The sequence below is a fragment of the Schistocerca serialis genome, chromosome 3 (assembly GCF_023864345.2).
Source record: "Schistocerca serialis cubense isolate TAMUIC-IGC-003099 chromosome 3, iqSchSeri2.2, whole genome shotgun sequence".
NCBI classification, from domain to species: domain Eukaryota; kingdom Metazoa; phylum Arthropoda; class Insecta; order Orthoptera; family Acrididae; genus Schistocerca; species Schistocerca serialis.
The window spans coordinates 475,059,229-475,074,529 of record NC_064640.1 but is presented as its reverse complement, the minus strand read 5'-3'; the positions used below and the strand labels follow the sequence as shown (position 1 = coordinate 475,074,529).

At 40.0% G+C, this 15,301-nt stretch overlaps 1 protein-coding gene across 1 annotated transcript in view; it reads right to left on the bottom strand.

Moving 5' to 3' along the window:
* Positions 1-14,068, bottom strand: part of LOC126470937 (uncharacterized) — an 81,493-nt gene extending 67,425 nt beyond the window's left edge. The window contains exons 1-3 of the mRNA XM_050098988.1: positions 13,987-14,068; positions 12,581-12,662; positions 7,807-8,058 (exon numbers count right to left, since the gene is read on the bottom strand). Of these exons, the coding sequence (XP_049954945.1) occupies positions 7,807-8,058; positions 12,581-12,662; positions 13,987-14,029 (377 nt within the window). The 5' untranslated portion in view covers positions 14,030-14,068. The remainder of the gene's footprint in view (positions 1-7,806; positions 8,059-12,580; positions 12,663-13,986) is intronic.
* Between the last annotated feature and the right edge of the window lie 1,233 nt (positions 14,069-15,301).

The following is a 15,301-nucleotide window of genomic DNA, read 5'->3' as shown; positions in this document are numbered from 1 at the left end:
CATCTGCGAGGCATGCTGCACGTCTGCTTAAGTGCTGAAGTCACACTGATCCATTACCTTCGGTTTACAGCGACCACGAGAGCTCCGGGCAGATTTTACCGGTAGGTGGTGTTGCTCCGAGGTATCGATGTTGACCATGATCCCGCAGGCCGACATTGTCAAAACACTAATAATTTCTGCAGAACATATTAATCTATATGTCCTTTGAATATAAACGTCTTATGTCCAGTAGATCAAGGTTTTATATTTTTTCTGAACATTTGTGTAAAAATATATACTACAGGCTGTCCAAAATTATGTTAGGACTGACAGGGAAGACAGAAGCGGTATGGAGGCAGGGAGATTGTGGGAGAAGCCCACATGTCAGGCCTATGCCACTTACCGCCAATCGCACGCTACCTGCAGCTGCAGTAAATCCCTGAATTTGCCAAATCATTACATTTCACCACTAAACTTCTCACGTGCAGTGGGCTTCAGTTGCAGCCAGCTTGCTGTCCTGTGTGTGACTTTGCACCCTGTGACTTTCTACAGATGTTGGAGTTATTATTTTACTTGTTTTTACTGTTATTCGTTGTTACCATTATTCGTTGTTATCGTTATTTTTTGTTACAGTTATTCGTTGTTACTGTTATTCGTTATTACTGTTATTCGTTATTTCTGTTTTTGCTTGTTCCTGTTATTCGTTGTTATTCATATTCATTGTTTCCATTATTCGTTGTATGATACTGGTGTCAGTGGGAAGTTCGTCGAAATTTATAAGTAGGAAAATTTGACGACGTCCTCTTGGCCATGGGATTGCCATACGAGGACACTCATGAGAAATAGTTTGCACGTAGTGTCCACTTTGAGAATGAAAAACTTAATGGCGGCCCGGTGGTCTCCGTTACCAATGTGATCGACGGAAATGCTCCAGCTTAGAATACAAACAAAAGGACTGCTGTGAAAACTGGAAACGAAATGTTCGACAAATAAAAGGAAATTGAGAACCATCAGAACTTATCACCCCCGAGAAAAGAACATCATATGGATAAGCGAATTATCAATATCGGTTCGTTTGCTGAGAATGCGATTCGTCGTAGTGTCCACAGTTTTGCACAACCTTGTATTTCACTATAGACATTTCTGTCGGCGCAAGCTGTTGATGAAGAGGGACTATGTAGCTGCATGACGATACCGGTTTTTAATGTTCATCCGTAGAATAAATTTCGATGAACTGATGAGGCTTGACGAAAAGTGGGTAAATTCTGGTCATGTTTTCAAGCAGTGCTGGACAGATGACGCAGCTAAAGGAACACTGGAAATGTTTCCTGGCAAGCGTGACTTGTTATTCTACGCGCAGGCACCTTCCAACAGTCTCCAGCTTTTCAAATCAAATGAAACAGGAGAGCATCACGAAGAAATGAACAACGTTACATTTACAAAGCTGTTCGAAGATTCACTAACACCAAATGCTGGAAAACCGTCAACAGTTGTTCTAGACAACGCACCCTACCATTCAGTTGTTGTTGACAGTGCACCTACTATGGCAAACCGACAGGACGAAATGATTGATTTTCTTCAAAGTCAAGAAGTCAGTTTAAGTGATGACTTTAAAAACGCGGCGCTTACATAAAAAATATCTCCCCACAGTTCACCCTATACGAAATCGACGAATTTTCAAAGTGACGTGGGCATACAGTCGTCAGGCTCACACATTACCAGAAGCATTTGATAACAATAGAGTTATTATGGTCCCAGTTTAAAGCATACTTTTACAGAAATAATAACAAATTTACCCTCTTTGCAGTCAAAGCAGTCACAAGAGAAGCTGTCAGGAACGACACCGCTGAAGACTGGAAGAAAGCCGTCAGGCATACGCAGAGCAACATGATAGACCATGGCATGAAGTTCTTTTGGGAAATTAAGTGGAGGACATAATAATTTCATTAAATAACAACAGTGACAGTGACAGTGATAGTGACACTTCAAGAATACGTCATAACAACGACATAGATACGAGTGGAATTTTTCCATTATTCTCGTAGAAATGGAGCACAGGTAGATCGAGCTAAATTTTTAGCGTGCGCAGCTTACGTTTGTAAGTACCTACATTACAACATTATAGCGCCAGAAGTTCTGAAATTGTTATAAGAAGGCCTTAATAGCAACTAATTCCATACGAAGTTCATCTCATGAAATCAGTATCTCTCAAACAAAATAATTATTACTGTTTACAAGAAAACTGCTTTAATACAGAGGCGCTGTTAGTTGTGTAGCTTTTTTTCTTTCTGAACAGTAGAGGTTGACCTATTTAAGAGATGTTATTCCACCTTAATAAACCCGCTTATTCTTACTATTTGTTGTGTTGGAATTAAGTAGGAGCATTAGAAAAATTCATAACAGTTTCATTACTGACCTACAGCAATCTATTTCTCATGTTGAAACTACGCGGAAGAGTGAGCAAACCACTGTGCTTCGTATTTAACTAAAATTATACTGCATTAAATATCTCCAAAAATATGGAAATAAGGTGTATTCTTAAGATTCCATTCCTATAATGTGTTCACATAACTTCATTAATAAAAATCTTTGCAGCATGTTGAACATTCGGTAACGTCGTGAAAAAATTAATTTCGTGGACCGACCTTATATCGTCTTAATAATTTGTTTCCACAGATAAAACTAAAATAAAAACGTACTGTAACCCTTCCAGAATACGTTGATGCCATTCCCACATTTATAAAATGAACAGTTTGCCTTTTTGCGTGAGTCCAATGAAATGTAAGATTACGCGTTAGCTCCGTGCAGGACGTGGCAACTCTATTCCGTATCTCCATATGTCACTTCCTGCAAAAGTGTGAAACCGAAAGTAATTTTGGACAGATTCTAGCTGAGTACCTGGCATTGCTCGTGTATGTATTTACTCCAGTCCTTTATTATTCCATCTCCTCCTTGCAGCACTCTCTTTCTCTCTCTCCTTCTGTCTCTCGGGCCATGTGCTCGTGTGCCCTCTTTCTGTCCATTTGCTCCTCCCCTGTCTGTCCATCTGCTTCCTTCCTTCTGTCCATTTCATCCCACCACTCTTACCTCCTCCTTCACCTCTACCTCCTCCTCTCCCCATGAATGTTGATCTCCCTCTCCTCCATCTCTCTGTCCACCTCCTTCTTCTCCTCTTACTCTTTATCTCTTCATCTCCTTCTCCCTGTCAGTCTCCTCCTATTCTCTCTGTCTGTCTCCTCCTTCCTCCTCTCTTTGTCCATCTGTTCCAATCTCGTCTCTCTGACCATCTCCTCCTCTTATCTCTCTCTGTTCATTTCTGCTTTTTTCCTTCCTCTTTCCATCACTTCTCCACCCCGTCTACGTATCCCTCTCATCATCTTCCTTTTCTCTGTTCATATGCTCTAGCTCCTCCTCTCTATTTCCATGTCCTCTACCCCATCTGTCTTTTTATATCCTCCATCCGTTGCGTAATTCCTGCAAAGGTGACTAGTAGCGGAAAATAAATCAAGGCAGTGTTTGATGTTACATTAAAGACGACTTCCATCAGTTGTAACTTTAATTAAGCATTCCTTACACATGCATGATTTTGTAATAATTCCTGTAGCACAGTTATTATAAGAAATTTTTGAATAATTTGTATTGTAGTAACAATGAAACACTTCCTTCTTTATTCACTATAGTCATGACGATAAAGCAAAGCATCTTTGGAATCAAGAAAACAGACACTTTCATAACGCCAGGGACACCTGATGCAAGAAAAATTAATGATGCATATCGAGCAAATTTGAAGCAATTCGTAAAATGTGCCGAAGGAAACTGATAATGCAAAATTGACTGAAATATCCAATGCGGTTCTCCTGATGAATCCCAAATCACACGGAGCAATCGGAAATTATATTGTCCGACAGTTTCCGTTACAATACCTTCCATGGTAAAAAAAAATTCGTTACCAGGGGTCATATTGGTTGTTCTGGGTGAAACCTGAGTTACATATACAGTCTTCTTGTTGTCATATGAAAGACATAGTTAGCGTTACGTAGACGTCAAGAGCCCAGTAAAAGCAACGAATTAATTTCTGCAACTGGTTAGAAACTGTTTAGAAGGAAATGATAAAAATCATTCTTTCCTGTTTTTCCGGATTTTTGTAGGTCGACGAAAAAATTTATGCCACTAGACAGTCTTTTTTTTATATTTTTGATCCTAATACGCATTGAGGTCCCTGGAGGCAAATATAAAGCTGGGGAAACAGTAATCCAATCATTCTTATTACTGTCGTTGTTGTATATAAATATTATATACATAATAATATAGAAATTACCAACGGTACCTGAAATTGACTCTATAAATTACGATTGCGATGAGTCGTCTCATCTGTTTATCGATGCGCCTTCCACCAAGGTTTTGCAGCTCCCATGTTGCGCATGCGCAGTCCGCTATAGCTACGATAGGGCTGTACAGTTCTCCAGCTGCTTGTTGAGATATGAATTTGGCAATTTTAACATTTATTTTAACATACCTACTTTGCGTATTGGCAGTTCAAATTTTGGTAGGGTCTTTCTTTCGGTGAATTTCTCCTGTATAAAAAAAACAACAGACTCTTTCTTTTCGCCTCGAAATAATAAAGTGGGGTTCTATGGCAGGTCTTTCACAAAATCTGATTGACTGGCGTTACACAAAGCAGATGTGGGGATAACAGAAAGCTTCTTCGTCATGTCGGTCACGAATTAATGGTACCTCCGACACACTTTAACTTGAAGTGAATTTTGTTGTTTTGTAACTACATATACTACATGATTTTTTGAATCTGCTTAACCAGGTCGAAGAAGACTTGAAATCAGCAGTGTCTATCTGAAATGCGATTCTGAAGGGTAAGTCTTCTGGATCTCCAACGGTAACGGTGCACTGTCTCTCACGAACATCTCTCGTATCTCCAGAAAACTCCTCTACAGATCTACTGTTCACGTTATTTATTCAAGTTTAGGGGTTTATGTTGGTTAGTAATGGTGGTAGCTGCACTTTGTAGCCAACCTGCATAGTAAATCTTTCGGATAGCTTTCTTCCAGTATTTTATGTTTCATTTTCGCACGTATTTATCACTTCGTGTAAGTCTTTTTATATTTATACCATTCTCGGCCAGATTTTACGAAAGAAAACTGGGTTTTCACGTTTGCACATTTCCACATTAATCGTTAAACACAATGAATATTAATTCAGTTTTATTTCCATTGTTAACACTTACGCTACCGCAAAAGCAACTGGTAATTATTATGAATATTAAATGAGTTTCAAATTAAGAGTGAACAGAAGCTGCGGAGAATTTTTTTTCATAGATATTACCAATGGTACCTGAAATTGACTCTATAAATTACGATTGCGATGAGTCGTCTCATCTGTTTATCGATGCGCCGTCCACCAAGGTTTTGCAGCTCCCATGTTGCGCATGCGCAGTCCGCTATAGCTACGATAGGGCTGTACAGTTCTCCAGCTGCTTGTTGAGCTATGAATTTGGCAATTTTAACATTTATTTTAACATACCTACTGTGCGTATTAGCAGTTCAAATTTTGGTAGGGTCTTTCTTTCGGTGAATTCCTCCTGTATAAAAAAAATTTTGGGCGGGTCTTCCTTTCGGTGTATTCTTCCTGACTATTCAAAAAATGGTTCAAATGGCTCAGAGCACTATGGAACGTAACATCTACGGTCATCAGTCCCCTAGAACTTAGAACTACTTAAACCTAACTAACCTAAGGACGTCACACAACACCCCCTGACTATTCACATGTCAGTGGAACTTACCTACAGAGAGGCATTGTTTGCTCTTAAAAAGTAGCATAGTAGCTTTATAAAGTCTGTTAGACATTGCAAAAGGTGTATCACGTCTTCTCAATTGTAATAAAGCTCAGAAATAATCAGAATTTAACAATCGATAGAATCAATTCGCAAAGTTAAATCTATTTGAAAGAAAACCTGGCATCTTTTAGTCTTCTCCGGTGCTGCGATCTGTGTTATTACGTGTACTCTCTGCCTGGACTGCAACTAGACTGTCTGGCTGGAGTCGAGGTAGAAATTACTGGTGTTCGACTCATCTTCTTTGGGCTATTTCGTACATTGTGCTTGGACTGTGACTTACAGTTCCACTTTGCACTATTTCTGTGTTAAGGTTGTTGTTCAGTAAATGCTGTTCCTGCAACAGAGCCCCCTGCCTATCCAAAAACTCCAACACCGAACGCAACTGCATTTTGAGTAATCCATTCCCAACCGTCCAGCTTTCGAATTCGACGTGCATGTCAAATGTAGGTCATGCTTTGGAACCTTAAATTGACTTGTTTTTGCACATTAAATGCTTCCGAGATCTGCGTCTTACCGGGTTCTAGGAGTATGAGAATGGTGTGACGGGAAACAGTTCGTACCCAAATTTCAACATTGTCGTTTTGTGTTATATAGTTCGCCAAGAGTTTCTGCTCACAATAATAAGTAAATACAATTGCGACGTTCACCAACTAAATTAGTGATTTAATGACCAACTGTGAGCACCGTTGCCTTTCATCTCGTATTCACGAATACTATACATTAAGACCGACTAAATAAAAGGTAAATGCATTAATATGCTAGCTTCTAGGAATATTACACACTCATTTAAAGCTGATATTTAAATATTTCTCACTTGCCACGTTTTATTCTAGTGAAAGCTTGTAGAATGTCAGTGAAATATTTTGATGTTAGTCGAGTCAGCATTGCCAACTTCTGTTATACAGAAGATAGACTGTAATTTTCTCCGAATACAGTGGTGACACAGTTTTGTGGATTACAGAAGTATTCTTTTCTATACCCGGCAATAATTGGAGTATAACTACTTCACTCATAAGAATAACGTTCACCCTTTCCAAATATATGTTCATAGAAAAGATTAGTCGTAAAAGATGAGTTTTCCACTTAATGTAACAGAAAGAAATAAGAACTCACTTAAAGAGCATTTTAAATTTACAAAAATATACTTCTAATCTGTGACAAAAATTTATGCTTTCTGTTTGACTGAACGAGTTGTCGTAATTCGAGGATGCAGCGACATAATGAAAAAAGACGTAATATATTAAAAAGACACAACAACTGAACTTTAGAAAATGCAAACTGTTTAATCTTAGGTAATAAGTTTTACATTCAATGAAATACTCTTCATAGCTGAACGATTAAATAATTTGATTGCAAACTCGAAAATTATGGTTTGTTACAGTTTAGACACAGCCAAAGTATCTAAAAAAATACATACTTATTTATTTTGCTGAAATCAGTTTACAAGTACTAAAATTATAGCAGATCATGGATAGCACACTAATTTAGATATTCATTTTTCTGTAACACTTAGATTCTATACCAAAGTTAATTATCAAACATCATTACAGTTTTTTTTTAGAACAATGTAAGTCGAATGACAAAATTTGGAATCACAATCAAATTAAATTCTTGTCTATGAACGAAAATGGATTTTAAATTTTGTGTACGTTTGTTGCGCGTAGTTGTCTGCAAACACTACTGTGACGACAGGCAGACGATGCACTTGAAAATTGATATAATTTTTATTATTGACTAAGGAATGACTGGTCACAAAGGTCCATTTGAAGTCCTGTAAAATGATGCATGCAATGCCTCTGAAGATCTACATGTGACTGACTTCATAGAGGTCGGAAAATCTGACAGTTGCGATCGCAGGATCTATAGGGGTGGGAGGTACCCGGCCGCGATACATTGCTGTGTACATCTTATAGCACTTTCTCGCGATGCTGACTGAGATGGCAGTTCCTGCGATCGCACCCACAAAAATACCCACTGACTGGAGTACTTTCATGTTCAGGTCGTGAATCTCCTGTTCTAGTTGATCGAGGTCCATTGTTGCTTCGGTTGTAGTCCCGTTGATGTCCGGTTCTTCCACTGTTACGTTGACTGAATTACCCTCGTTCAGGCCCGTGGGCACGTCATCGATGGAATCACCACTTTCTTTCAAGGACACTTCATCGCTGTTTGGCTGCGTAGAATTTTCTGGCCACAGGTCGTCTCTAGCTCCTTCATCATATGCGTTTGCGTTCCTGACGAATAGAACAAAAGGAAATCAGGGCTCGTCCTTTCATATATCAACTATGCAAGACACATCATTCTCTTATATTCTACTGTTATGAAGAAATATCGAAACGTAAGTAATGTAAAATTTAAGAGTCGAAACATAGTACCACCACGCCGCAGTGAGAGAGATAAAAGGTAGTAGGAAGACTTTCAATTTGACCCATGATTTACTAGCAAAGTCATTGCAATTGTAGAAATACAGTAGGACGAAATGGTAAATGAGTATCTCTAAAGACGTCAAAGAGGAAGTTCATGTTTTTATTTGACGCTGATAGAGAGCTGGATATGTGGTCATTAGGTTTCAGCACAAATGTTGCGGCCTTCAGTCCGAGGACTAGTCTGATACAGCTCTCCATGCTGCTCTATTTTGTGCAAGTCTTTTTATTTCTGAATAACTATTGCAACACACATTCGTTTGAACTATATTCATCTCTTGGTTCCCATCTATAAATTTTATCCCGCACATTTTCTTCCGATACTTAATTGAAGATTCCTTGATGTGTCAGCACGTGTCATATCAACAAATACATTCTTTGTTTCATGTTGCGCTACGAAATTTTTTCCCCCCATTTCTATAGAGTATCTCCTTCCTAACGATCTTGGTGTCATAAAGGTGTGAAAAATGTATATGTAGTATCCACTCATTAGTAACGCGATCTACCGTATCCCTGTGTGGCACCCTATTTCAAAGTGTACTGTCATGCTCTTGTCTGAAATGGCTATCGTTCGCGTTTCACTTCCATGAAAGGATACACTCCAGACAAATACCTTCAGGATAGAGTTCTGAAACATATATTTATGCTCGATGTTAACAAACCTCTCTTCTTCAGACACCCTTTTCTTACAATTGACATCTACAATTTATATCCTTTCTGCTTCAGCCATCATCAGTTATTTTACTGCCCAAATAGCACCACTCATTTATCACTTCTAGTGTCTTATTTCTTAAGGTTATTCCCTGAACATTGCCTGAACTAACTATATTACTTTCCTTTACCCTGGTTTTTTTGTTGTACATGATCATCTTACATCGTCCTTTCAAGGCTCATTTCCTTCCTTTTAACGGCTCTTCCAAGCCCGTTGCAGTTCCTGACGAAAAGTACAGTGATATTGGCAAACCCCAATGTCAATGTCATAATCTCTCCTCCCTGAACTTCAAATTCGTCTCGAAAATTTTCTTTGAATTCCTTTACTGCCTGATGTATGTGCATATTGAATAACATCGGGTAGAGGCTACAACTGGGTCTAACTTCCTCCCCAACTACTGCTTACTTTCCATGTCCTTCGACTCCTATAACTGCCATCTGGTTTCTGTACAAGTAGCGCCGGCCGAAGTGGCCGAGCGGTTCTAGGCGCTACAGCCTGGAACCGCGAGTCCGCTGCGGTCGCAGGTTCGAATCCTACCTCGGGCATGGATGTGTGTGATGTCCCTAGGTTAGTTAGGTTTCAGTAGTTCTAAGTTCCAGGGGACTGATACCATCAGAAGTTGAGTCCCATAGTGCTCAGAGCCATTTGAACCATTTTTTTAAGATAAGTCGTAGGGTTAATGTGTCCCTACCTTTTTCCGGAACCCTAACTAATCTGTCCCTTCGTCGACTTCTAACAGTTTTTCCATTCTTCTGCAATTCGTGTCAGTATTTTCTACAATGACTTATTAAACTTACAGTTTAGTAATATTCAGATTTTCCAGCACATGTATTCTTGAAACTGGAATTATTCAATTATTCTTGAATTCCAAGGGCATTTCACCTGTCACTCAGCATCTGTACTGGTTAGTAAAGATTTTATACTTTCCCGGTAGACGCGAATGAACACAATTTATGCAGTCAACTGATTTACAGCAAGCTTATTTCTTAGCCTGGACGACGTTTCCCAAAGAGTACTAAACGTGTTGTATATTAAACTCCTTGACAGATTAAAACTGTGTGCCCGACCGAGACTCGAACTCGGGGCCTTTGCATTTCGCGGGCAAGTGCTCTACCATCTGAGCTACCGAAGTACGACTCACGCCCGGTCCTCACAGCCTTACTTCTGCCAGTATCTCGTCTCCTACCTTCCAAACTTTACAGAAGCTCTCCACTGCAGAGTGAAAATCTCATTCTGGTGTTGTATACTACTTTGCAGCTGCGTATGATTGTACCTGCTATTGGGGCAAGTGACGAGAACATAGACGTCTTAATAGAAAAATACAGTTTTACACCTTGTCATACATGCAGTTGTTGCTCACCGTATGACCATCGCAGGACAAATTACGACCTATGTTACGTTTAGAATGCTAAATAGGATAGTAAGAAACCGTCGGTAATATAGTGAAACACGTAACAGGAGTTATGAATAGTACATAGTTGCCAGATTTGACCTTGTCGTCTGTGATGTTCGTTTGCGAGTACTTCGTCGACAGGGAAAACAGAAACATCGATCTGCATCAGGCAGGGATTTGCAGGACTAACTAGGGGCATCATTGTGTGTGGAACCATAGGTCTTCAATAATGACTGTTGCCGAAATGTTAGACACTGCAAAATATAAATTAAACAATATGCAACCCATTCCATTCCTGTTCCCACAACGACAAAATGATTTGTTTATTCTGAAGCCAATGTACTTGCAGATATTCGCCAAGATGTCCGTCAACTTCCTTTGTTTACCTCGATCATCTGGCCCCTGCCACATTACGTACACTGGCGAACCCAAATGCTATGACCACCTGCTTAATAACTTGTTGGTCTATCTTTGGAACACAATAAGTCACCGATTCTGCGTATGATGGATTTGAAAGTTTGTTGGTTGATTTGCGGATGTATGTTGCACCAACTGCCCACGCACAGCTCATGGAATTTCGTTAAAGAACGGCCTCCGATTTGCGTGTGCGGTGATGGCGACTGATTGGGACCCAGATGGGTTTCTTAGGATTCACATCATGCGAATTTTGTGGCCAAGACATCAACCTGAGTACCCTATCATGCACCTCAAAGCACTGTAGCACGGGTTTGGTTTAGAGATACGGACAGTTACCCTGCTCGAAGATGACATCGCCGGCGAGGAAAACAGGAAGCATGAAGGGACGGAGGAGGTCCACAGCTGTCAGCGTCTCTTCGATTACTACCTCAGGTCCCATGCGAATGCAGCTGAATGTCTTACATAGCATAATACTGTTCCTACCAGACTGTGTCCTTGGCGCGGTGGACATTTCTAACTGCCGTTGGCGTTTATGACGGAGTTTCTGGAGACGACCATCGACCTGGTGTAGCAAAAACTTGATTCACCCGACGAGGCGACACGTTTACTTTGATCCAATTTCGAGGATCCCATGGCCGCTGCACTTGGAATTGAAGATGTCGTTGGAACAACATGTGAACATGTAGGGGTGGTCCGCTGCGGTGCTCCATGTTCAACCACGTAGGATGAACGGTGTGTTCCGAAACACTTACGCGTGCACCAGTATTGTGCTCTTTCGTCAGAGATGCCATGGATCACCACCTATTCTGTTTTACAGAGCAGGCAAGCCTCCAAATTCCACTTTCTGAGAACAGTCGTGGACATCCAACCACTAATCGTCCAGTGGTAGTCGTTCTAACTCTTTACACAGATGCTCAGTACAGCAGCACGTGAACATTCCACCGGCTACGCAGTTTCCGAGATTCTCGTTCACGGGCTCTGGGTAGTAACAATATTACCTTTGCCAAAGTCACTAACGTCACAGTATTTCCTCATTTGCGTCCTGTGTCGTCGCTGGAATGATTCACCATCCGTCTTTGACCGTCCCTGATGACAAAGCAAGTGCAACTTGTGTCCGGATATCGTCCCCGGATGATGTTCCGTGAGTCATCACTGGTTGCACAATGCATCCGCAATGACGTACTTCAGTGTTACGCGGACGCTCAGAAACTGGTCTGTAGTTTTGTGCATGCTCCACAGACAACTGTTGGAAGCAGGGACACAATACCAATAGAATGTGCCAAGCATGTGCAGCAATCCGTTGAGACATCCAACTACCATCCCACAGGCCTAAAATGCGACCCCGATTAGATAGCTGTAGCTGTTCAATAGGACTACGTACTCGACGTTGGGGCATGGTTGTGTCCTAGAATATATGTTGGAAACGCTGCTCACCTCTAAATTCTACACAGTTACTGGGTACAGAGTGAAAACAAATAAAGCACAGACAGTTGTCTTGAACGCCATCTGCTCGCCTATAACCGTGACAAATGAATAGCTGAAACTACAAACCCTCACTGTGCACATATTATACCCGGGTGCCAATGAACACAGTCATTGATGGTTTTACATTCCTTTCCTGCAGTGTAAATGTGATCCTTCCATCAACCCCAAGTAAGTAGTTTTAAGATTTCCGACTGTAATACGACATTCCCGTTATTACTGGATAAAAACGACACAAGAAAATTTTTCACGACTTTTAATGTTGGGCATTGTCTTATATCGAACTGAATAAGCTGGAAGAAAATGTAACACAACAACAGAATACTCACTTTCCTTCTACGCCGGTCGTTTCAACTCCAGAGGTAGAATGTGCCGTGACAGATCCACTGTTTATGACTGCTGTCGCAAGAACTGGAAAAGAAAATAGCTCGTAATATCTTCGACTTAGGGCTTGCCGTCTACATATGCTAGTGTAGGACAATCACAAAGGATGCCATTAGTAAATACTGACTCACTGAATATTTTACGTATCTCTGTTGAATCATCACCATATTTAAAAGATAAAAAAATTAATTTCAGAATCATTTAACACAAATTTTCTGTCACGCATTTCAACCGTAAATATAAAAAATAACGAAGCAATGTTTATGTACGATTTGTTTAATAGGTGTCTCATTATAAAAGCAGTGAGGAAGGTTTGGGTTCAAGGTCCAGTTAATGAAAGTTGTTTATACATTATTTTTGTTATAAAATTCAGTTAATTCGGATGTAAGATTCAAAATTTCACTTGATATATCCCCATTCATTTAAACTCACAGAATATGCTTCAGGTTTATTGCGGCGAATGTGTACTGATAATGGTAGTAAAATTTTGCTTTTGTAGGGAGACACAATGGAGACATAACTTAACAGATAAAATTAACATTGTTAAATTATTAACATTGTTAAATTATTTACCTAAACAATACATTAGCGATAAGAGTAATAACGCAGACAGTGAAGACCAAAAATTGAAACAATACGTGTAGTCACAAATGGTTGCACAAGGGTAGGAGGGAGTGTCATGTACAACATACTAGAAATCCGGTGAGGGGAGTGGGTGAAAGTGGGGTTGAGGGTGAGTATCAAGATTAATTTTCTACGTACTTCTTGAATAACTGGAAAACCGCTGCATCTCATGAAAACTTACTACAACCAAAATTAAACTGCATTAAATATCTTACAAATAGGGTCCTATTAATATTTTTTTTCTGTACGACTAATTGTTTGCGTGAAGAGAGCGCGAGAGTACTGAAGATCTGATGCGACGCGCATGCGCCGTAGCGTAGGTGGCTTTTGTAGGCCAGTTTAAGGTAGTTTCCTCACATGACTGACCACAAATGTCCCATAGCAAATTGTTCGCCATAGCTTCCTCTACACAACTGTAATACGTTGTATACATTTATTCCTTACACCCTAAATATGTATTTACAGCACAGAAAACTTTTCTGACTCTAAAACTGATTTCAGCTGCGCGTGACAATGTTAATTCAACAAAAAAGAGGTTTATACAGTAACATATATGGCGGTCTTTTCGTGAGTCTTCTCTAAGAGAAACTTTCCTGTTGTTTAACAGGGTAGTTATTTCGTTATAGAAATACGAAAATTTTCCAGGAAGTTTACGTTGGTTGATCCCTTTTAAAAACATTTTGCTGTTTGCATATCGAAGTGGTTATTCAAGGTATAGTATACGTACCAGCAAGGCTGAGGAGGAACGCGATAAAACGTTGGTCTTCCATAGCGTGGGAACTTGTCGCGCTGTGCTGTGAACACTCGCCTCGACGAACGGAAGCAGACTGAGCCGCCAGACAGCCGCGGAATGCCGATGGGGCTAGGGAGGGGCGCCGCAGTAGCGCTGTATGGGAGGCCTCACCTAGCTGAGTTAACTAATGTGGTCTGGTGTTCTCGTTGCGGAGATAGAACGTCTGCAGAGATATTTATTTGCCCATGTAGGTTCAATATGATGTATTGTTATTGCTGACTTCTTTTAGCACACAACTGTTCTCCAGAACAAATCTAAAATTTATACACTTTCATAAAAAAAAGGACAAGTGCTCGAGTGCTCGTAGGACTCGCACTCCGAGGTTTCTGTGAAAACTTAATTATGTATATAAAAATTGTTAATGTTTTGGTTTTAATCAGTGAGTGTGCGAGTATCAAAATACGTAACATAAACGGTTGTGAAACGTCCCCTTAGAAAAAATGTACATGATTGTGCTTAAACTGACACACAATATTTTTGCGCAACGCAATCTGACTTAAAAAATCCCTACAAAAGAATGGCCCTGACTAACATTAACCTATACGTTTCACAAATCACTTACCTCCCAAAAATCTTGGTTACTCGAACTACTGCAATACAGCATGCGCCACTACTGCCAGCTAAATAAAAGATTCAAACTACGGAAGGCACTAACTACTGATAGGCATAGGTAGCAAATGAAAGATTTTAATAGAGAACGAACAATGTATTTACATTAATAGTCATCAAAAGTCATAATATATATAGCAGTTCATGACATCCAGACTTACAAATTTCAAAACTCCGCCATTTCTCTCCCCACATCCATCACTGCTGGCGGCTCACCTCCAACTGCGCAACGCTACGCGCTGTTCACATCCAGCTGCCCAAAACTACAGTGGCAGGCAACAATGCAAACTAGCCACAGACTGCACACAGCACAGCCAGTGATTTTCATACAGAGCGCTACGTAACGTTGCAAATAAGAAAACATAAACAGCCTACTTCCTTAGCCCCAAGCTCCCCACAAAATATTTTACAAATTGTTTTGGGCAGTGGCCAATAATGATTTGATAAAATTTTTCATAATTCCAACAACAAAGATATCAAATGCATACACTTATTGATACAATGTTGGTCAAAAGCTAAAATTTTCTCACAGTCCATAAAGACAGTCCTGATCATTCATCACAGTAAAATTGCAGTGTTTTTCTCAAAGTCTGAGCAGTAAAAGAAAATGCACACGGAAGTTGTGGATTTCCATGCGGTC